The following is a 23,668-nucleotide window of genomic DNA, read 5'->3' as shown; positions in this document are numbered from 1 at the left end:
CAAGACTCTAGCGCGACTTTGCCTACTATACGATCTCACTTCTGGGTTGACGTATGATGAACACGTATACCAAGCCTTCTCTAGATATGTATGACAGGGATTGGATTTGAAATCAAAATATGCTGCTCAATTCGAGATAAAGTTCAATGTTGAACTTGTTCAATCTCATTTTCGCTCAGCAACCTTGCAAATTCACTCACATCCTTCGTAGCAGGTACAACCCCTGTATATGAGAGGATAGAAGTAAAGTCCACGAAGTATAGAACACACAAAATGCTTCACACCTTGTAATCTTATATATATTCTCTAAGTCTTGTGCTGAAACTAAGATGCAGTAAATCTACATGATATCCCATCAGCCATTCTTTGCTGCGCCAGGCCTGCTATTTTCCCTCCGCTGAACTGTAACGACATGCATGCGAAAAAGCCTTCAATGGTGGAAGTTTGAAATACCCAATCCAAAGATATGCCTCTAGATCGGCTCATCTCTAGGCTCAATGAGGACCTCGTTGACGCTGACATGATCCGGCTGCTTAAGCGCGTACACGATAATATCCGCAACGTTCTCTGGATCAAGGACCTTGGCTCCACTCGGCTCACCGTACTTCTTCAATGCTTCTGGATCCGTGCTCATCCCCAGCAAGTCAGTGGCGACGTTACCTGGCTGCACAGAAGTGACCTTGAGTCCCGTACCAGCGGTTTCAAGCCTCAGACTCTGTAGTGTAGCTTCTACGAAGAATTTGGAAGCGGAGTAGACACCCAGCCCAGGGAATACCTTTCGACCAGCATCTGAGGAGATGGCGAGAAGGTGGCCTTTTCCGCGCTTGAGCATTGAAGGTACGATGGCAGCGATGACGTTCAGGAGTCCCTTGCAGTTTACGTCGACGGTTTGGTTCCACTGGTCGGTATACGAGTTGGCCATCATGGTGAAGTACATGACTCCCGAGACATTGACAAAGATATCAACTGGTCCCAGCTGCTTCTCTGCTGCGGCGACAAGGGCTTCAACTTGGCTCTTGTCCGTGACGTCGGTCTTCTGGGTGATGGTCTTGCCCTCGCGAACCACAATGCTCTTCTTCAGATCTTCGAGAGCGTCAATACGTCGTGCTGCAAGCGCAACATGGCAGCCTTCTCGTGCAAGAGCTGTAGCAGTAGCAGCACCAATACCAGATGAAGCACCCATAACAACAACGACCTTGCCATATAGAGGACCCCTTCGGGGAAGGCGAGCCGAGCCACCAGCAGCGTCTTGATGAACAGGAGGCTTTGGAAGCCAGCCTCGAGCGTACCAGTGACGTGTGTACGTCTCGAGAAGTACCTGATCAACCTTTGGGCGCTCTACAGCAAGACGAAGTGGCCGTGTCTTCGCGTTGTCGAGCACCACAACATCCCTCAGAAATTCAATACTGGGCATACCGCTGCGGAGAATATCAACTGTGAACGCGCCATCACCACCCTTAGCGGCGCCGCGCTTGTCATCCCAGAGTTGGATCCACTTTGTGAACTCTATAGGTTTAGTTGGGTAGCCTAGTTCGTTGAGATCCTCAAAGACCTTGCTAACATCAACAGGGTCGGGATCGCCGATATGGAAGACTGGCTGCTCAGCTTCGGTCTGGTTACTGAGATGGATGATAGCTTTGCTAACAAAGTCAACCGGTGTCATTTCTGCGCGCCAGCCCTTGACGTCTGGATAATGACCGATTCTGATAGACTCAACAATCAAGGCTGTCAAGAGATCCCATGCGTTGGCAGCACCAGTTTCGCTGTGACCACTGATCGTACCAATGCGATGAATCTTTATGGGAAGACCCCTTCGGCCAGCTTCCAAAGCGAGTTGTTCAGCGACCCATTTGGTTTGTCCATAACCATCAGCAAGCTTGACAACATCGTTGACATCAAGCATCGCGTCTTCTGGCCACCCTTCTCGGCCCTTTGCGGGAAGAAGTACTCCGTTGGTTGAGATATACTGTACTGTCACACCGCCCTGGGCCGCAAGACGTAGAATTTCTCGTGTTCCGCCAACATTAGGCTTCTGCAGCGCAGCATAAGGGTACACCAAGTTGACAGTAGCGGCAGCGTGAACAATGACATCAAGACGTTCGGCCAAGTCTTTGAATGTATCAGGGGCAAGACCGAATCGCTTACGAGACAAATTGCCTGGAAGAATCTCCACACGTTCCATGATGTTGTCGCTCCAGAGGCCAAAATCCAGTAAGTTCCTACGTATCCTAGCGATACCGGCAGGGATATCATCTTGTGAGGAATCGGCGAATCGGACCATGCAGACAATTTGAGCAGACGTACTCTCCAGTAGATCTCGGAGAAGGAAAGCACCCAAAAAGCCAGTCACACCTGTGAGGAGGACAGTTTTCGCGTCCTTGAGTGCACACACCCTGGCGTCTTTTGGCTGGATCTCTTTGTCCAAGACGGAGTCTGCACGTAATACGGCTGGGAGGTTTTCTTGCACCTCGGCGGTATGACCATCGCGAATGGCACGAACTGTGTCCAAATGTCCATTCAGGGTTGCAGGTTGGGCGAGACGTGCAACAGGTACCCGAAAACCGAAAGTATTTGACAATCGCGCAGCCAGATCCGCAAGAAGAAGTGAATGACCGCCGAGATCGAAGAAATTGTATTCAGGAGTGATCGAGCTTGGGCTAACATTCAAAATAGACGCCCAGATTTGGGTTATCTGTTCGATAGTAATTGGGCTTTGTTCATACTTGCGTGCACTTCCTGAAGGTGATGATGGTCTCGGGGGAGGTAGAGCCTTGAGGTCGACCTTGCCAGAAACATCACTCGTTGGTAGCTTGTCCATCTCAACCCATAACGAAGGAATCATGTAATGAGCAAGATAGGCCATAAGCATGCGCCTAGCAGTCGAGCTGCGCCCAGTCCTGTCGATCTCAAGCTCCGGGCGTTCGGCCGATGTGTTCTTGTCTCGAACAATGTATGCCACCAACTGGCGGTCGATACCCTCCCCAAAAGCTATCACAGCACAATGGCTGACAGCCAAATGGGTCAGAATTGCGTTCTCAACCTTGCCTGGTACCACCGAGTATCCACGAATTTTGATCATAGCGCCGACACGGCCGGTGATTTCGAGCAGGCCGCTGGGAAGTATGCGTGCCTTGTCACCAGTCCTGTACATTCTAGCACCAATCTTGGAGCTGTATGGATTCCTGATAAATGCTTTTTCAGTTGTCTCTGGAAGGTTGAGATATCCACGGGCAAGAAGGTGTCCACCAACGCAGAGCTCGCCATTTTCGCCATCTTCTACCCTCTGGCCACTCTCATCCAGGATGTAGATGTACTTTTTGTCGATAAGTGGCGGTCCTACAGGGCAGTACGCAGCATCCTTGTCAATCTTCTCAAGCATATCCTTGATGTCACCACAGGCGATTTCGTGTGTCTCGCATGCGCTATAGACGTTGAGCAAGCGGGCGTTGGGGAGGGCCTTGATACCACGGCGTGCAAGATCGGTTGTCACTACTTCGCCATTGAGCCAAACAGTCTTTAGATCCGGCAGCCGAGTCGCGAGCGCCTGATGTCTTGCAAGAACAGCAGAGAATAGGGTTGGTGTGAAAAGAGTCTCGGTAATCTTCTTGGAGGCAAGGAGGTCGACCAACATGCGTGGATCGTAGCTCACATCGTCCGGAACAGCCACAACAGTTGCTCCCCTTAATAGCGGGCGTATGATTTCCCAAACGAAGAAGACATTGCAAGCCACACGGTCTCCCGGTTTCAGATCAGATAGGCCGAATCGAAGATTGTATGAAAAGACTGCTGCTTTGTGGGGGTTGGCGATACCTTTCGGCTTGCCAGTAGTTCCACTAGAGTAGGCAACAAATGCCAGGCGTTCCAAATCAGTCTCTTCGGGCAAAGGCTTCAGATCGTGCTCGTCCAATTGGCCGTTCTTATCTGAGCTGGTTTCATCCAGAACAACGAGCGGTGTGGACCCCTTGATCTTTCCGACTTCTGCACTGACAGTAACTACAACAGTAGGTTGTGAGTCCTCAAGAACATCGGCAAGGAGATCAGGAGGATAGGCCAATTCCAGAACCAGAAACGCACCGCCTGCACAGAGTGCTGCTAAGCAGGCGATTACATAGTCGGCGGATCGCGGCAACAGGACACCAACCAGGCTGTCACGGCCAACCCCATGACCCCGCAGCCGGTCGGCAAGCGCAGCAACTTTGTCGTGAAGCTCCTGGTATGTGTATGTAGTCTTGTCGTCTTCTAAAGCAACCAAGTCGGGGGTAGCCTGAACCTGTTGGGAGAAGAGTGCTGACAGGTCCTTGGTAGTATCGATGACAGACATGGTCTGAAAGTTTTCGAAGGAGGGGTAAAATGGAAAAGGAGATCTGCGAGCGACCGGTACTCGACGAGATATTTATTCAGTTGTAAACTCCATGCACCGAACCAATAGTTCTCGTACAGAATATCAAGAGATGTGAGGTCTGGCTTGCTGGGGCTCGTACAGCTTGCTAGTTCCAGCGCACGACACTTTTCTCGTCTCGGTGTTGTGCGCACAGCTGTGCCGATAACGTCATCAACTAGCGTCAACTAATAATCCCACACCCCCATAATACCGCTCAGAGATGCGAATCGTTGAGGATCTTGGAGTGCGCCGCGGGACTGTTTGGTTGGTTGTTGACAGCTTGCAGGGACGCGATTCGCTTCTGTGTGGCCGTCTGCCGGTAATTGTGGGTAGTGCCAGCCTATGAACCCTCGCCAATGACGAACCGGTCCGCCAAAAAAAATGGCTCGACCCACGTCCCGTGGGGTTTGAGACAACGTTCTAGCCGTGACAACCAGCGGGTCAGCGGGGTATCGCGTTGGGATGCTAAGGGTCCTGTAGTTCTGCTCTGGCATCTGAATATCTTACCGGTGCCCGCATGTCGGTATGATGAAATGCCAGCGCCTGTTCTGAAAACCATGGAACAACGTTCGACTGTATTTTCATTTCTTTTTTAAAAAAAAAAGTTTCCTCCTCTTGAATCCGATTTCATGATGTTAAGAAGGACTGACAACGTAAAGTTGCTTGGGCTGACGCAATAATAATGTGTCATCGCTACGATTCAAACAAGTTTACCAATAGTCAGTTCACAAACAGGTTATATCGGCACTCACTGAAAGATCCGTGGCTTTCAATAACCAATGGTCGGCTTCTTCAAAGTCTTGCTAGCATGTGAGGTACACAGAGTGGCAGTGACGGGGAGTGCATTCTCAAGTATCGATAGCGTGACGTGCTCCACACAGAATCAGCTACGTTTCTTGGCAAAATGAGAGATTTCGAAAGAGAGATTGAGAGTGACAGGAACAGAAGATGAATAAAAGGGTGAAACAAGAGCGGATGCGGGGAAGATGTTCGGATTACCCGTCCCGTTGAGCTTATTCTCCCGCCAGCCTCTGACTAATGTTCCGGTAGTACGAGATTTATTTTACGCTAGCAAAGCGAGAGTAGCACAAGTGCCTCGCCGTACGGGTAGATACTCGCTCCACGGTCAACAATGAAGACCGCAGGTATCTTCCTTACAGCCATGCTATTCGAAAAACAGAAACGATCTGCTCAACTTGAAACACTCATCAGTCCATTCAGCCTTGCCATTTGGTACGACGCTGTCTAAACATCGACACCATACCAATAGGCAGCAATCCAAATTCGACAACATTTAGACTCCCGAACGTATCGATCATCTCCGGGCCATACATCTGTGCGATCCACTTCCAATAAGCATCCATGGCCGCCCAATTACCAAGGATGCCTCGTAGATTGCTCTGACTCGATAGATGAGTTATAGCCTGCCCAACTGATGTGCTGAGAGCCACAGGTTCTTCCTGCGGTTGCTCCAGCAATTTCTTGTAAGTCTTCACTAAGCTTGCCTTTCCTAATGTTCCAAAAACCTCGCGGTGCTTGACAAACTCTTCGAAAGAGAAGAACTCATCGATGTTTTTACGTTGCAAGGCTGAATCGTCGGCATTACGACGCATAGTATCCGGGTCGGCATTGTCGAATCTGCGTTTGGCGGTGGCGTAGTCGTCGCGCTCGTTTCGCTCGTACTCATCGAGCAAGTCGTAAGGGTTTTCTCTTACAGACTCACGGATCTGCAAAAGGTGCACAAACGGTGACTTAAGGTCTAGGCCGCCTAATTCGACTGGGAAGAAGAGGAAGCCGTCAGGGACGTTTTTCACTGAGAAGCGCTCGTCTATCATCTGCTTGATCTGCTGAACAATGCTGCCATTGGGAAATATTTGCTCCTGAATGTGGCGGTGAGTAGCGAGCATTTTATCGACATGTTCGCGGCCGAAGCAATTGGCAGCTTTTCCGAAATTCGAGCTAAAGAATGTAGCCGCGTACGAGTTCTGATATCAAGAGTCAGCAATTTGTGAAATCAGTCATTCGAGTCGTATGACATACCCAGACTTGGATGTAGTCGATAACACTCTTCGATTTGCCTTGCAGCTGCGTGCGCAATTCCTCTACATGTCCATCGACCATGCGTTGGTCGATTTCGAACCGGCCGCTTTTAGGATCAAGCTGTAAGAAACCCCAGCGAATCTCACCTTCGGGAAGACGTTCATCGATTTCCGCTTCCTTGTTGTGTGCGATTCGCACACTGCCAGTCTTCTTCTCGTGCAGCTAGTTTTTTCGTTAGACACCACGACAGATCCTTCATTAGTCTAAAACTCACCCTAACTCCCATGATCTCGGTGAACTTCAGAATGCTGGCCCAGGCGCTCACGCATGTCTCATAATCCTTATTCCAAAACCATACATCATCGCCGAGGCGATACAGATCTGGACCGCCGGTGGCCTGATTGACAGCAAAGTCCAGGCACAAGAGTACTGTTTCGCCCAGCACATCACTCAATATATGAGAGCTCGGCATGCCTCGCTTACGCAAACGTGGCTCAGATGCTGGATCGTCGGCAAACTTCAATGGAGCCTGTAGATATCTCTCAAAGAAAGTCATCCATTTCTTTGATACACCGAGAAATTCGAGGACTGCGGATATTGTTTGATGCGGTAGAAGTGAGTTCCAGGAATCAAATGTCGTATGGAGGCAAGTAAACTCGCCGTGTAGCCGGGTATTGAAAATGATTTCTGTGGCGACAAGATGAAGCAGATTCTGCTTTGATTCCATAGGTTTCTTAGATTGACCACGGTAAATTTCGTCTTCGTGTTGGAACGAATCCTCCGATAATATCTCGTCTTCATCGTCCTCATCAGATTCGTCTACTTCAGCTTCAGGAACCAGACGCCTTGCAGCGAAATGCGATCTAACCGCGGATTTCATAGGTCGCTTTGCCGCAAGGTCATGCACCACGATGTCTCGTTTGTTAACAGCGTATTCCCCGTACTCTGCTTCTTCCTCACCTTCTTCCACCTCGACTTGCTGTGCGTCAAAGTCCAGTAGTTGATATGCAAAGTATCTATTGTCATGCGTGCATTTTCGCTTCTCCTCGAGACTCTTTGAAGCATTCGTACTTTTTTTACCAAGGAAGTACATGCGCTGTGAGCGCTCATCCCTGCCGACCTCAGTAGAAGAGCTCTTCCAAGCCTCGTGCTTATGCAAGTCTCTAAATGCGGATTTGAAGAACACTGACCTAATCGAAGTTTATTAGTTGTGTTAAAGTAGTTGGGAACGAGCGAAGATACCATTGTACGCCGATGTAATGAAGGAAAATCGCTTGCAAAAGGTCAGGATCCAGCTGGATCGAAAATTCGCCATTGATCTTCCTCCTTTGTTCCACTAGGACTTGCGGGCCCCAGTTCCAATTTTCAAGAGCTGCCAAGCGCACATTGAGAATATCGCAGACTTCTGTCAATATTACATCTGATACAAGTGTTAGTTGGGGTGCCTCGCCAGTATCGACTATACTGACTGTTGCCCAGAAAATCTCTCAACGCTTCCCGCTTTTCGTTTGAAAGCAGATCGGAGTTTTGTAATCCTTCAATGACCGGACGAAGTGAAAACATGTCAAGTTGGTTTGACCTAGTTAGACTCTTTTCGAATTCTTGGACCTTTTTATGCAACTCGTCGATTGCTGAGGTGCTTTCTTTCTTATCTTTGACAAAGAGGTCTTTGAGATATAGCCGTAGTGCCTTTTCATCTACTTCAGCCGCCTGGAACACATTCTTCTCCCATTCCGTACGAGTAGCAAGCTTCTTCGCACCGGGTACCTCTTCAAAGCTCTCCGCCATCTCAACGTCGCCATCATTGTTTGCAGGTTTCTCAGAGGAGAGCCATTCTGTGACGAGCTTCCCGTAGAGGTCGGCGTATTGGAACTTGGTGGACTGAATTGAAAGGTACTGAAGCAGTCTCTTTTCCCAACCCAAGATGACCTTACTTGACACAGAAGGGTCAAAGCGAGCTTGCTCAATAAAACGGTACAAGTTCCGGAGATCAGTTTCGAGGCCGGTATTCCTTGATCCGCTGATAATTACGTGGACACCTCCCCCAGCTGTAGAGCTCTTTACGGTCTGAATGCCAAGGCATTCCTTCAAGCCGTCAAGTAGGATGCCAACTCGCTTCAACGCGTCTTTTTCTGATTTCACAGAGTCGAGCAGTCTTGTATATTTGTCCTCAAAGCTGATGCGTTGCTTTGCGAGCTCCTCTAACTTGGTGCTGGTAATTGTTTGGAGGGTCTCGCCAAAGACGCTACCAGAAAAGTTTGCCATTATCGGAGGGTCTAAAACAAATCAGTAGACACTCGGCGTGGTGGGCCAGATGCGAGTGGATGGCCGGGATGCGAGAGACAGTGCGTTGTGTCGAGTTACGATCGTGGGAGACGAAGGAAGAGATGACCCGGGAGTAAATTGAATCGAACAAATTTGCTTTTCTCCAACGTGGGGATGCGGTCGAGAAACACCTTTTATATCGCATTCGTGGAGTCGCACTAGTACTGTAGGCAGCAGGCGCTTGGCGGAATTACCCCACCGGGAAATAGAGTTTGACACACAACACAAGTACTACCATTTTACAACAACTACTTGGTATTGTGAATTGCTAGTAACAGTGCATATGATAATGCTACTGCATACTGCATGTCAATATAATAGTACAAGGTACAGCCCGGACAATTGTTTGGGTGTCACATCAAAAATGAGTGATAGACAGTCTTCGAATAAGAGCATCCTGATCCATAGTAACGATCTATACAATTAGAAGCCATTCTGTCAAGTTTGGCAAAATCCATACTAAACCAAAGAAGGCTTGTAAAGCCCATTACTAAGGCTTGCATGTTGCTTATTCTGTATCCCTGTAAACATTATTACCCAGGCTGTGCCACTTCCCTCCAACAAAACATCGTGCATTATTTGGCTGTTCAATTCTCCAAGACTGGAATTCCACAGGATCACCAATGGAATTAGCACAAAGCAGCTGCACCAAGCCACTCTGCACAACCAACTCTTGTCAAGCTATTATGCTATCCAGGAGACGATACCAGAACCCAACTACCGAATGTACCCGCCCGTCTCAATCTTTCAAAATACCAAATCATATCATTGATACCATCCCTCAACAGCGACAGCAACCTCTCCTCAAGAGCCATCACCCACACCCACATTCCTTACACCTCTCGCCCCAAACCCACCATCTCATAACTACACCCCCTCATACCGCCTACGAACCCTCCTGGCCTCCCGTACAACCTCCACAAAACTACCACTCTTCGCTCCATCGTACCCAGTATCCTCGGCCCGACTCCTAGTACCTCCCAGCCTACCACTTCCACACCACCATGCCACCCACTTCTCCCCTAACCCCAGTCCAACATATAGTAAAAAAAAAGGCCTATAATCCTCAGTAACATGTTTCAAGTTAAAAAACCCAGACACCAACACTCATCTCACCCGTCTGATCTTATAATATCGCTTCCCCTTACCATCCTTACCCGCACCTTCAAAATATCAAATCCTGTAATATCGCTTCTGCCTCCTGCCTTTGCATCCCTACCCAACCCTGCATCCTGCATCCTGCACCCTCCTTTCTTTCTTTCGCTTAAAACCTGCCCCCCCCCCTTCCCGCCCCGTTAGCCCAGTGACGGGACGCAAAAGCAACGCTCATCCAACGGTACATACGCGAGCCGCCCGTTTTCTCTCTTTTTTCTTTTTTAAACCACGCCCCCGGTTACCGGGTTTGGCGCTTTATATATGTATGTGCGTTCCATCATCTTTCATGTGTGTTGTAATACATGTGTGGTTATGTAGAGTGGTGGATGGTGCGACAGATATGTGCATGAATACCAGGATATATCGGGGTGGTGGATTTGGGAGTGGGTGGGTGGTGATGTGTCTTGTCTCTTTCCTATTTCTTGTTGCGGGCCCGTGGGCATGGATGTGGCGGGCTGGGAACGGAGGACGGGGGCTCGGACGGGTGGGATGTACCGGGGGTGGTGCTTTTTTCTTCTTCTTCTGTTGTTGGTGGCTTGCCTGCAAGGTACAGATTTGTTGGTACTTTGTAAGGATAGTTACTACCACTTCGGGGAGAATTCTTAATTTGGCAGGTGGTAAATCTATCGTCATTTCTATCATGTATGTGTAAACTTTTCTTGTTGCTTTCCCTTGTTTCATCCTTCTAAAAATGCCTATATCATTTTAAATGAGAATTAAAGTCTTATGAGTATCGCTTACAGCTTCAGTGAGCTTGTTCGCTGCTCAACTGTGCTGGTGACGTGAATGCCGCGGTAGTCCTTGGACGGTAGGATAAACTCTTCGCTTCCGACGCTACCCTGTCCACGCACCATGTTTACCGTCTGGCCATCTTCAAGCGCGACCCATTCCTCGTCTCTGCCGGTCAAATGGCTCTTGACAGCGGGTCGCTTTGCATAGCCTGCTGCGGGTGTCTGTGGGGTTGCGCTACTGCCGCTGCTACCGAGTTTGAGGACGCGCTGCAGTAGAGGACGGAGTGTGGCGACACATCCTACAATCATTCCGACGCCATTTTCGGCATAGCCCCAGAGAATGACATCGGCTACACCGTCTGTCGGGTGTGTTAGTGTGTGCGGGGGACAAGGGAAAGAGATAGGGAAAGTGGAACTCACGGAGATAGTCGGTCGAACTCGTAAGGTTCACCGTGTAAATGAGGCGAATGCATGCAGACAAACTGGCTCTGTGTGGAGCATTCGTTCAGCGATCATGTTCATGAAATAAGCGAGCCAGGGGGAACAAAGACTTACAAGGCTCCTAGACCGAGAATAACGCCGACGGAAAGCTTAGCATTGCGGTTGAGCTGCACGTTCCATAGCAACGGTATGGGCAGCAAGGCACAAAACCAATCCGTTGCAATGTTGATTGCCGTGGTCGCATAGTAGATATCGGCAAGTGTCTGCGCAGGATTACACTTGCCTCCAGGTGTCGACTGATCCCAAGCGTATGACACGGGAGCGCACTGGAAAATAATGTACAGCAGGGCGATGAGATTCATGATGACGAACATGGCAGATACAGCATACAGGCTGTAAATGTATGTTTTCCTCCGCGAAGCGATTCGGATCAGCATAAAGGAAATGCTCAGCTTGATCGGGATGATTGCCGCGCAGTAAAAGACTTCAAAGAAGAAGAAAAACTGGAGACTGTTAGTATAAATTGTCACGTCAATGAACAGGCACATACCTGCATTCCCTGAACCTTCTCGCTTGGACTGAGTTTGTTGTCATGAATGCCGACGCCGCTGAATGCACCGCCGATACACGATATTGTCAGGCCCGTGAAGGGAATCTGGGAAGCGTCCTGTCAGCATGACTCCTACCGCCAAAGTTACAAAGGAGTGACTTACAGTCGCTAGAGTCATAGACCAATCATCAAGACCCCAAGCTTGATTGTGAATTCTTGTGTAGACTCGCAGCCCGAATGTCATGTATGCAACAACAGCCAGTGCGATAATTGAGGCAGCGAGGTTGGGTGCCTTGTCCTCGAAGTAAGTCATGTTGGATCCTTTGCCCTGAATTCGAGTTCCTATGGAAATAGGAGTGGCAACAAATGTGAAAAAGGCGGTCCGCGGAGGTTATAAACGACTATGTAGTGTTCTCAAAGGACGTCAATCTGCCAGTGATGCAAGCGCAAAGTGATGTTCAGGACCTGCCATCCGGGGTCAAGGCAAAGTAAGATGGGGAATATAAAATAGATCGGCTCAGAGATGGATGAAGAGAGATTGGATGCATGTCGGGGTGCTGTTGAAGATCCCCCATGTCAAATTACGACTCGCTTCAGATCATGGAACAATTCGACATTGGCCTTACACCAGAAGCCAAGTAAAAGACCCACGGGGATCCAATTTTTTGTCGAATCGTGAGAGGGCTTCTGGGATACGGCCTGTCAGGTACGGCGAACAATTACTGGAATAGAACCATGTTCCGCTCCGTCGAGAACGTCGTTATGATGGTTGGTGAGGGTGGCCTGAAGTGGCGGCCGGTGTGGGAAGAGCGGCTGACCCATACATGAGGAACATGCTCGCGTCTGGACTCGAGAAAACGCAGGTACCGCGAAAGGTACACATTGAAGAGTGAAGGTTTAGCGGGTGTGGTGCCACACTTCCCATAGTGTTCCTCTTTTTTCAGACAGAATACTAGCTCACTGTTATTGTGTGGTGTTTAGATTTCATCGCTTAACTATCTGGTTGCATGCCCTGCAGATGACGGATTGAGAAACCTTCGGTTGGTATATTCCATCTACTCCCGCTCAACTTTCTCCAGACTTTTCATATCTACAGCTCATAAGAGTGTCTGGGTCGGGTCGAGGGTTCGCCACGTCGGGAGATGATCCCGGGTGTTAGTGGTTGTCACTAGTAAGCCTTGCATAAGCCACATACTCGCTTCTGACGTGCCCCATAAAAAGTCCGAGGAAAAGATCTTCCATCCCCTGACCTGTCCATTCGGAACGGGACGCCCTATGGTGAGCGGCTTGGATAAATGGATTAGTGTAAACACCCATGAGAAAAAGATAAGGCGACCATGAACTTGTAACAACATTGTGTGAAATGATCATTCCCTCCTTCCAAAAGAACTGCAGGCTTCAAGATGCGCCACGCAGACACGGCTACTTGACACGGCACAGAAGGAGGGCCTGAAAGGGAAGTGAGTGTCTCACAGACTGTGGAGCAGTAGGAGGTCCGCGTTCCGCAGGCGAAGCCAGTATTGTCCATTCCGCAATCATGTGTGACTGTCGAAGATCGCAAAGCACGAACACTTTTGTATAAATGACGCTGAATGGCTGGTTTCATAAGGTGGACCCTAGGTAGCCCTATTTGGTATGGGGCTGGACGTATTGCACGCTTGTCGACTCGAATATCTAAAGAGGGTCAAAACCAAGGCAATTGGAGTCAGCCAAAAATGCCAAAGCGGCTACTGAACCGCTGTGCAAAGTGCCGAGTCGCTTTTTGTAACTTACCAGAACCACGGTACCATGGCACTCTTAGACCATGACTCGATGGCCAAGTCATTGGTATCTGCAGAAGACAAATGAAGCGGTCGACCGCCATGGTGATACAGCTGCCATAGGACCTGCAGTGCGAAAACCACCTGAAGAATGAGAAAGCACGTGAATATTAAGTTGTTGAGTTTGAAGTTGGCGCTATATATCTCCCATTGATGGGGATGGTCTTGAGGAAGACATATTGCGGAAGCCATTGGTGGGGATTGAAAGGGGCAAGTCTCCAGAAAAGATGCACCTGAATTGTCCGTTTGCTCTCACGACGGAGTATGAAGCAAAGTCCAAGACGTGAAGTTGCATATGATCTACAGGGACATTTCGTAAGTGGGTGTGATCTTTGCAGGCAGTGGAACCTTGCAGGAGTGTGCAAGATGGAAGGATTGGTGATTTTCCGGGCCCGGGGTGATTTGTTGGTCTTTTAATGCGGGTACAGGCATGTGCTTGCTTTTGTAGGAGAGAATGTAGGCACAAGGACCAATGCGCGCTTTTGACTTTTCAATCTTTTAAGGTGAACTTGGCGAGCTTCTCCACAATTCGCGGAAGATGAATTGCCGGCTAAGCAGATCAGTAGCCTAGTGGTCGCTTGGCCGCTTGTGAGACGCGCCACTGGGCTGCCTCTACTTGGGCTATTGCTTTTGCAGAGATGGATCTTTAACTATGGTTGGATGGGATTCTTATATAGTTTGCAGAGTTGTGTAGAAAGCTGTGAATGGTGGTTGAAAGCGGTAGGCCAAGCTCCAGTCGCTTGTGAGTATAGGCTGGGCTGGCCACGTGACGAACATCAGTCAGGGAGAAGGAACGTTGGCACTTGTTAATTTTTTGGTTTCGGCTGACGGTATTGCTAGGTGTTGTGACATTTTGACGTTCAACGACGTCAAAACTTTGGTTAGACGTCTAGTAGTTTGAGCGCATGACTTGGGTGAGTGCAATGCAAAGGCGCCTGCTATAGGTAGCTGTAGTAGAGCAGTTGATGCAAAATGGGTAAGAAGGGATGGCACCCCTGATATTGGTTTCAGAGGGTTGTGCAAGGTGGGATGTGCAGTTTGGCGGCGAAGACAAGACTCGTACAAGTAGAGCATCAGGCGTTGTACACACCGAGCGTCGGTGCCCAATTGGGCAAAAACGAGGCCATGTGCCGTCGAGCAGATACGAGGGACAAAGGCGATGCGAACAATGTGAGGGGGGAGGCGACGATGGGTAGTAGTACGAGGTGGCATGACTAGAGAGTAGAGGCATCATGTTGGTGTCGTCGGCAGGTGCTTGCCCGAGTCGCATGTGACGGTGAGCGAGTGAGGGAGAAGGAGCGTTCGTCTTCACCCCGCCCCCCAACCGTCGCGTCGTCATACCATCCATATCGCCTTGTCTGATTTATGCCGCCCCAACACGCTGACAAAGGCACACGACACCACCCAGGGGCCAGCAAGAGCAGGAGATAGATAAGGACAAGACCAAGACGAGGACGAGGACGAATAGAAATAATAGGACGACACGACAGCCACAGTCTGCGCCCGTTGCAACGCCACTGACCGCACTCAATAGCAGAGAGAGAGAGCAGAGAGGGGGGAGCAAAGTGGGGCTCCGCTAAGCCGCCTTATGCGTGAGCTAAATCGCTGTCTGCCCGACGACATCACCACAGCAGCACCATACCGCCGCCGCCATTGACCCCAGGCCTCTCCACCCGACTCTTCTCTTGGACGCGCGCCCCATCGCTCGCTCCAAGACGCGTTGCAGCGGCTCCTCCACGCCCAGAGACTGCCCGTCTGCCCGTCTGCCTGCTTGCACCCCCCCAGTGTCGGTCTGTATCAGTGCCGGCGCACCCCTCCTCCCCCCCCCAAGCCAGCCCAGCGACGGCCAGGCACCTGAGCACGCCGTTGCCTCCATCGGCGAAGAAATTCCCCCCACCCGCCTTCTTCGCCGAACCCTCCTCCACACCACGTCCTCGCCATGGCCAACGTCGAGGAGACCGTTGCCAATGTGCAGCGCAAAATCGACCGTGAAAAGGCCCTGATCAACGCCGCCAATGCCATGCGCCAGTCGACCAACAACCCGGCCGTCCTCTCGCGCCTCGACGGCCAGATCAAGGACGGCCGCCGCAACATCGACTACTTCGAGTCCAAGCTGCGCGATCTCGACTTGCAGCGCACCACGTCGGGTGTCGACAGCATGAATCTGCAGCCAGGCCGCTCCCCCACCAATCCCCTGACCCCTCCGCCAAAGGACAACTGGGACGGCTACGCGCAGCAGGACCAGGGCGGCTACGGCGGGCCTCAGAGCCAGTACAGCCAGCTCAGCGGCGGCGACGCTCTGCAGCCTCCTCGCGCGCCTTTTGCCGCACCGCCGCCTGGCACAGCTAACAAACGCCCCAACTACAGCAAGCTGGGTACATGCCTTTGCCACTCCCTCCCCGCCATATGCGATGCTAACAAGTGCAGACCTTATCAAATACGACACCCCGCATCTCGGTCCCCGCATCCAGCTCATGCTGACCCAACTTGAATTCAAGCTCAGTGTAGAAAAACAGTACAAGGATGGCATTGAGAAGATGGTTCGCCTATACCAAATGGAAGGCGACCGCAAGAGCAAGCAGGATGCCGAGGCCAAGCGCATCGAGAGTAACCAGAAGATCCAGCTGCTCAAGCACTCGCTGAAGCGGTACGAGGATCTTCATGTTGATATTGACGGTGACGGCGACGATAGTAAGCTCCACAAAGGAAGAAGCTGCAATTTCGTCCAAAGACTGACCATCGTACAGACGATAGTCTCGATATTCCCAGCCAAAGAAAACCCCTCAGCGGACAACTGTCTCTGCGCATACACGCTGTTGCCGATGTTGATCACGCAGCCACTGGGCGCTTTAGTCGGGGCCCAGAAACCTTCGTCAACATCAAGGTCGAGGACACCATCAAAGGCCGTACCAAGCCAACAAGAAACGACCGCTGGACCGACGAAGTCCACGACTTCAGCATCGACAAGGCAAATGAGATTGAAATCACAGTCTACGACAAGACGGGCGACCATCTTCTGCCCATTGGCATGCTGTGGGTACGCATATCCGATATTGCCGAGGAGATGCGCAGGAAGAAGATTGAGACGGAGCTTGCAAACTCTGGCTGGGTCGCTGCTGACAAGATGGGAGGCCACACTGGAATCCAGCCCGACATGCAGTTTCAGCCACCCCCAGGACAAACCCCCGCTGGCGGTCCTGGTGGAGGTCCTGCTCCTGCCGGTGTGAGACCGCCTGGGGCACCGCAGCCGCAAACTGGGCCTATCATGATTGATGACTGGTTCTCACTGGAGCCGGTTGGCCGCATCCATCTCACCATGTCATTTGTCAAGAACACAGGCAACAAGCAGCCCTTTGATCTTGGTCTCGGTCGTAAGGGTGCTGTCCGTCAACGCAAAGAGGATGTGGTCGAGCAGTATGGACACAAGTTTGTGCAACAGCAGTTCTACAACGTCATGCGCTGCGCTCTCTGTGCCGAATTTCTCAAGTATGCTGCAGGCATGCAATGCTCCGACTGCAATTATACTTGCCACAAGAAATGCTATCCCAAAGTCGTCACAAAGTGTATCACCCAGTCCAATGCCGAGACCGATCCCGACGAGGCAAAGCTCAACCACCGAATTCCACATCGTTTCGAGAACTTTTCCAATATGGGTGCCAATTGGTGCTGTCACTGCGGTTACGTTCTTCCACTTGGCCGGAAGCAGACTAAGAAGTGTAATGGTGAGTATCTCGACATGGCCGCCAGCTCTAATATCATACTAACTTCATTGCAGAATGTGGCCTCACTTGTCACGCTCACTGCGTTCACTTTGTACCAGACTTTTGCGGAATGTCCATGGAAGTCGCCAACCAGATTCTAATGGAGATTAAGAGAACCAGAAGAGGTCAATCTTCATCAGGCCCTGGTATGAGCCAGCGCACTCTGAGACCGCAATCGGCGGCGAAGCCATTGCCACCGACGCAGCCTCAATCTCCTGGACAGCCAGGCCAGGAATCACCAACCCAATCCGATAGGTACTCCTACGGCAAGGAACAAATGAGTCCTCCACCCGGTCCGCCACGACAGCCATCTTATCCTTCATCAGCAACTTCAGTTGATGCTGCGCGCGCCTCTTACTCAACAACGGGAACGGGATCCACTGGAGCTCCTACATCGCCGACTTCGGGATCGAGACCCCCTTCGGGCCCACGCACTCAGTCTTCAGTAGCTGCGGCCGCAGCAGCAATGAACAAAGCCACACAACCTGGATATGGCCGCAGCAACACAGATTATTCACCTCAAAGCGGACGATCATCTGGCAGTGGATATCCAACAGAGCAACGTATGTCACAGCAGCAAGCACCCCAACCAGCGGCCTATGACCCATCAGTCTACGCCAACATTCCAAGCTACCCACCAAGTCACCAACAGCCCGCACCCGTGCCGTCCTACCCAACGAAATCCTCCTATCCTCTGCCTCAACCCCCGCCACCACAATCGCCACCACAACATCCGCAGCAACCAACGCCTGCGCAACAAAAGATGCCGGAGCCGCAGGCGCTCACCCAGCCGCCTCCATCTGCAGTGGGAGAAGCGCCAGGAAAGAAGGTTACTCCCGCAGCCAACACACAGGGTACTGGCAAGAGGATAGGATTGGACCACTTCAACTTCCTTGCTGTTTTGGGTAAAGGTAACTTTGGAAAGGTCATGTTGGCTGAAACCAAGACCACCAAGCAGCTCTACGCCATCAAGGTTCTGAAGAAGGAATTCATTATCGAGAACGATGAAGTGGAGAGTACGCGGTCGGAGAAGAGAGTGTTCTTGATTGCCAACAAGGAGAGGCATCCCTTTTTGCTGAACCTCCACGCCTGTTTCCAAACTGAGACACGAGTCTACTTCGTCATGGAGTATATCAGTGGTGGTGATTTGATGTTGCACATTCAACGTGGGCAATTCGGCACAAAACGCGCACAGTACGTTTTCACTATATGGGTAAAGAAGCACTTGCTAACGCTAGAACAGGTTCTATGCGGCCGAAGTCTGCCTCGCCCTCAAGTACTTCCATGAGAACGGTGTCATTTACCGAGATTTGAAACTCGACAATATCATGTTGACTCTTGACGGACACATCAAGGTTGCCGATTATGGTCTGTGTAAAGAGGAGATGTGGTATGGCTCAACCACCAGCACATTCTGTGGTACTCCTGAGTTCATGGCACCAGAAGTAAGTCGCATTTTTAACCCAAAACGACCATTTCTAATGTTTGATCCTCCAGATTCTCTTGGATAAGAAGTACGGACGCGCAGTTGACTGGTGGGCATTTGGTGTTCTTATCTACCAGATGCTTCTTCAGCAGTCGCCTTTCCGTGGTGAGGACGAAGACGAAATCTACGACGCCATTCTTGCCGACGAGCCGCTCTACCCCATCCACATGCCGCGTGACTCTGTATCAATTCTACAGAAGCTACTCACCCGTGAGCCTGAGATGCGTCTAGGATCTGGACCGACTGATGCACAGGAGATCATGTCTCATGCCTTCTTCAGGAACATCAACTGGGACGACATCTACCACAAGAGAGTACAGCCACCATTTATTCCACAGATTACGAGCCCAACGGACACGAGCAATTTTGATACCGAGTTTACGAGTGTGACGCCAGTGCTTACACCTGTGCAGTCTGGTATGTGGACCCGTGTAGCCATGTCATGTTTGGGAAATTTTGCTGACAACAAATCTAGTTCTTTCACAAGCCATGCAAGAAGAGTTCCGTGGTTTCTCCTACTCTGCCGATTTTGCTTAGTCGTACGCCACTTCCTGATACCCTGAGCTTTTTTGTTTTAGAGAAAATGCGGTCGTCATTTGCTCTTGTGTGTTGGCATGCTCAGCGATGGGCCTGGCGGCGAGTAGACTAGCAGGGCCGACGAGTCTCACCAGTGTGGTCTTGTTCGCGTGAAAAAGTGTTGTTTGGTTGGCGAGTCGGTCTTTTGTTGGGGTAGTAATACTATGACGGATGAGGAAGCAAAGGATGGTTGTTTTTGTGTGTTTTGGAGTGTATTGGTACGGAGTGTGTGAGCAAAGTAGGCTGGGTGAGGACGAAGTATACATGGACAGCCGGATGTGTGTTTGGTATGAAGAAGAGGTTTTGTGGTCAAAGTGGGCGTAGTGTCGGTGTGCGTATATCATGAGAGTGTGGGAAGCGTTGCAGCGAACGAGCAAATAATTGACCGTCTGCAAATCAGCCATGTACAGCGATAGATGAAACAGGGGAAATGTGTCTTGAGTATCTGACTATTGAAAATGCTACGTTTGTTTGTTTGTTTTCCATCTACGAGACGCGTAACTATCATTGTATCAGACAACTAGGGTGTTGATAATCATCTCTTTTGTGCCCCTGAAAATGCGGGGAAACTGAGTCTACTTACCCCGCAAGTAACTCCCTAATAGCCAATAACCTCGGCGCCGCTGTATTAGCCCGTCTAGTATGCTTAAACCACGCTATAAAAAACAAGGCGAGTCAGTATAATTGTAAAACCCTCGGCTTTCACATAGGGACTGGGTCGAGGGTCAAGATGTGGACAAATATTTACTGCTCTTGTCAAAGTAGTCAAAGGATAAGGAATACCTCAGAAGTAAAACCATTATGGAGTGTATGCTTGAAGCTCACATGTACAATGATCTAGAGGAATTAGTAACTAGTCTCATCAGTACCCATCGTTGCTGGTGCTGGTGCTGCAGCTCTCATTGCCTACATCAACGCCAAATACCATATAGTCCACGACCTTAAGAGCATTGGTGGAATAACGCAGTCGTCTGGAGACACTAAGTTCTTGAACAGTCGCATCGCACAAAAACGCGTTCTCACGTATCATGTCTTTCAAGATCAGGTCCGAAAACAACCAAACCACCCCTTTCTTGTCTTTGAGGGCAAGACATGGTCGTACAAGGAGTTCTCTGAGGCATATACGAGGGTTGCGAACTGGCTAGTTGATGAGCTGGGCGTACAGGTAGAGGAGATAGTCGCAGTTGATGGTGGGAACAGTCCGGAACATCTCATGCTTTGGTTTGCACTTGATGCAATCGGTGCGGTTACGAGTTTTTTGAACTGGAACCTGACAGGGGCGGGGTTGGTTCACTGCATAAAGGTAAATCCTTCGATCATACATTACATAGTATTGCATCTAACAAGCATCCCAGCTGTGTAATTCTCGATTCGTCATTGCAGACATCGATGTTAAAGCGAATGTTGAACCGTGCCGTGACGAACTCGAGAAGACGGACATCAAAATCCAATATTATAATCCATCGTTCTTTTCATCGCTATCAAACACCACGGCCATTCCCGACAGTCGCACTGAAAACATTAAACTAGAGTCGGTGCGAAGCCTACTATACACATCTGGAACCACTGGCCTGCCCAAAGGTGTGTGTGCATAACCTCCCTTCGCGAGCTTATGGTTGGCTGGTCAATGTCAGAACATCTAAATATCAAGCCTGAAAGTCGAATGTATACATGTATGCCGCTCTACCATGGCGCTGGACACAACCTCTGTACAGCAACAACTATTCATGGCGGAGGTACAGTGGTATTAGGCAGGAAATTCTCACACAAGACGTTCTGGCCTGAAGTTGCGGCTTCAAAGGCAAACATCATTCAGTACGTCGGTGAGTTATGTCGATATCTCCTTAATGGCCCAAAGAGCCCGTACGAAAGGGACCATAAGGTGCAGATGGCGTGGGGCAATGGCATGCGTCCAGACGTGTGGGAACTGTTCCGTGAGCGCTTCAACATACCAGTCATTCACGAGCTCTTCGCCGCAACCGATGGCCTCGGATCGTCATTCAATCGTAACGCGGGTCCTTTTACAGCAAATTGTATTGGGCTATGAGGGTTGATCTGGAATTGGAAATTTCGAAACCAGGAAGTACTGGTCAAGATGGATCTCGATGCTGAAGAGATCGTGAGAGACCGCAAGGGATTTGCGATACGATGCAGTGTCAATGAACCCGGTCAAGTGCTTTATCGGCTCACACCTGGAACGATGGCTACTGTACCGAACTACTATAATAACGGGGCGGCCACGCAGAAGAGACTAATTACAGATGTGTTTGAAAAGGGTGACATGTAAGCTCTACGATGCCAAGCTGGCGAAAGAATTCTAACTTCAGATAGATGGTTCAAGTCCGGTGACATGTTTCGGCAAGACGCTGAAGGCCGAGTCTTCTTTGTCGATCGACTCGGCGATACGTTTCGCTGGAAATCCGAAAACGTGTCTACCCATGAAATCGCGGACATGATGGGCACATTCCCCCAGATTGCTGAAACCACTATATATGGTGTCCTTGTGCCAGGTCACGATGGCCGAGCTGGCACAGCCTCAATTGTCATGGCAGACGGCGTGACAGAGTCGACATTCAACTTCGTTGGCCTTGCAGAGCACGCCCGAGCTCGGTTGCCGGGCTATGCTGTACCGCTGTTCCTGAGAGTTACTCCGGCACTCGAATATACAGGAACAATGATGGTTAGTAAAGGGCGCCTCAAACAGGAAGGTATAGACCCGGAGAAAATTACGGGCGGAGATAAGTTATACTGGCTGCCGCCTAGTAGTAATATGTATTCACCATTTGGAAAGACGGAATGGCAGGGACTTGGGGATAATCGCGTACGGCTGTAGTAATTACTACTCTACTAGTAATTTCTAAATCTATAGAAATGTTATAGCTTCTGAGGACTCGAGTTCTACATGCCTCATGATTATGATATATTTGAGGAAAGAGGCACGTGCACGAGAACCCTGGTTCTGTTCCCCAGTGCCAAGACTAGGATGCCGCGGGTGGCGATCTCTGTGTTAGTCAGCCCGATGTGTTTAGATTTCCGTAACTCTGCATTCAACTCTCTCACTCGACCACCACACACCCCGCTACCCCACCTGCTACTGCAACCCGCTGCACTACGGTCATTCTGTAGTTGTAACGATCAGGACACACGATAACACGTTCTACACCGTACTTAGACTACGCTGCACACAGAATACCACGCGCGCATTCACGACTCGACCATACGCACATCACACACCGACACCGACACATACACACACGTAAACCATGGGCAAAGCAGAAGCCGGTAGTACAAAATGGGTCGCGAACAAGATGAAGTCAAAGGGGCTGCAGCGCCTGCGCTGGTGGTGTGAGCCCTGCCAGAAGCAATGTCGCGACGCCAACGGATTTAAATGCCACGTACAGAGCGAGAGCCATGTCAGGAATCTCCAGATTGTCGGCGAGGACCCAAAGAAGTTTATCAACAACTTCAGTAATGATTTCCAGAGGGATTTCGTCAATTTGTTGCGGACGGCGCATAACGAAAAGGTTTGTACAGTCTCCTTGGCTTTGATAAAACGCTGTTCAACTAACATGGCCGCAGTGGATATCTGCGAACAAATTCTACAACGAGTATATTAGGGATAAGGAGCATGTACATAGTGAGTACACCAAGACCCTCAATGTTTCGGAAATATACTAATCATCAACAGTGAACGCTACGAAATGGAGTTCTCTCACAGAATTTACAAAGCATCTTGGTCGCGAGGGAATTTGTCATGTCAAGGAAGACGAAAAGGACGGCTTGATGATCGCATGGCGAGATACCAGTGCTGCGGCGGTACAGAGACGCAACGAAATTGCAGAATTAGAGGCCGCGGAAGCGCGCAGCGGAGCCGGCGAAGACAAGATGCTGAAAAAGATGGCAAAGCGTGCTCAGGAAGAAGCCGAAGCTAAAAAGGTCATTGAAGCAAAACGAGCCGCAGCCCAGGCAGCGATCCAACAACAAGTCACTCCACCTGCGGAAGAGGCCTCTCCAACAGAAGGCAACAAATCAGATTCGCCGGTTGATGGGGAGAAGCAAGGTGAAGAAAAGAAAGACGACGAGGAAGCGAAGGTCGATGCAGCACCCGTCAAATTAAGCTTCGGCCTAAAGGCAAAGGCCGCTCCAGCTAACAAGGCTGGCCTTGGACAAATGAAGAGTCAGAGCATCTTCAAACGAAAGAAGGATGATGCATCGGAGCAGAAGCCTGTGAAGAAAGTCAAGTTGTAAAAGGAGGACTAGCATTTCGATTTTTATCAAGCATAGCGCGGCGTTTGGGGTATTGTGACAGGATTTATTGTACCGAGGACTGATACCATGGATTTGGGGTCGGCATAGCAGCAAAATAGACTACGTTTTACTCAGCATATGAGCTTCACATATA

At 50.1% G+C, this 23,668-nt stretch overlaps 6 protein-coding genes across 6 annotated transcripts; 2 read left to right on the top strand and 4 right to left on the bottom strand.

Moving 5' to 3' along the window:
• Nucleotides 1-472: 472 nt before the first annotated feature.
• Nucleotides 473-4,321, bottom strand: COCVIDRAFT_29958 (hypothetical protein; the record flags this gene model as incomplete). The annotated part of the gene is made up of 1 exon (XM_014697218.1): nt 473-4,321. The coding sequence occupies one exon, from the start codon at nt 4,319-4,321 to the stop codon at nt 473-475; it is 3,849 nt and encodes a 1,282-aa protein (XP_014552704.1).
• Nucleotides 4,322-5,598: 1,277 nt separating this feature from the next.
• Nucleotides 5,599-8,686, bottom strand: COCVIDRAFT_41170 (hypothetical protein; the record flags this gene model as incomplete). Its single annotated transcript, XM_014697217.1, has 5 exons — nt 5,599-6,366; nt 6,422-6,643; nt 6,696-7,611; nt 7,664-7,841; nt 7,891-8,686. 5 exons carry the CDS (start codon nt 8,684-8,686, stop codon nt 5,599-5,601), a joined length of 2,880 nt encoding a protein of 959 aa, XP_014552703.1.
• A 1,952-nt stretch (nt 8,687-10,638) lies between these two features.
• COCVIDRAFT_109583 (hypothetical protein) lies at nt 10,639-11,936 on the bottom strand (the record flags this gene model as incomplete). Its single annotated transcript, XM_014697216.1, has 5 exons — nt 10,639-10,991; nt 11,053-11,120; nt 11,188-11,576; nt 11,624-11,728; nt 11,787-11,936. The coding sequence occupies 5 exons, from the start codon at nt 11,934-11,936 to the stop codon at nt 10,639-10,641; spliced, it is 1,065 nt and encodes a 354-aa protein (XP_014552702.1).
• Nucleotides 11,937-12,618: 682 nt separating this feature from the next.
• COCVIDRAFT_41168 (hypothetical protein) lies at nt 12,619-13,487 on the bottom strand (the record flags this gene model as incomplete). Its single annotated transcript, XM_014697215.1, has 4 exons — nt 12,619-12,678; nt 12,793-12,909; nt 12,960-13,072; nt 13,397-13,487. The coding sequence occupies 4 exons, from the start codon at nt 13,485-13,487 to the stop codon at nt 12,619-12,621; spliced, it is 381 nt and encodes a 126-aa protein (XP_014552701.1).
• A 6,580-nt stretch (nt 13,488-20,067) lies between these two features.
• On the top strand, nt 20,068-22,099 carry COCVIDRAFT_41166 (hypothetical protein; the record flags this gene model as incomplete). The annotated part of the gene is made up of 6 exons (XM_014697214.1): nt 20,068-20,093; nt 20,263-20,569; nt 20,622-20,847; nt 20,901-21,281; nt 21,315-21,549; nt 21,598-22,099. The coding sequence occupies 6 exons, from the start codon at nt 20,068-20,070 to the stop codon at nt 22,097-22,099; spliced, it is 1,677 nt and encodes a 558-aa protein (XP_014552700.1).
• Nucleotides 22,100-22,529: 430 nt separating this feature from the next.
• Nucleotides 22,530-23,514, top strand: COCVIDRAFT_19270 (hypothetical protein; the record flags this gene model as incomplete). The annotated part of the gene is made up of 3 exons (XM_014697205.1): nt 22,530-22,790; nt 22,846-22,903; nt 22,955-23,514. 3 exons carry the CDS (start codon nt 22,530-22,532, stop codon nt 23,512-23,514), a joined length of 879 nt encoding a protein of 292 aa, XP_014552691.1.
• Nucleotides 23,515-23,668: the final 154 nt, after the last annotated feature.

The sequence above is a fragment of the Bipolaris victoriae genome, assembly GCF_000527765.1.
Source record: "Bipolaris victoriae FI3 unplaced genomic scaffold scaffold_103, whole genome shotgun sequence".
Taxonomy (NCBI): Eukaryota; Fungi; Ascomycota; class Dothideomycetes; order Pleosporales; family Pleosporaceae; genus Bipolaris; species Bipolaris victoriae.
Note: the sequence above shows the minus strand (reverse complement) of the source record. Positions and strands in the feature narration are given on the sequence as shown.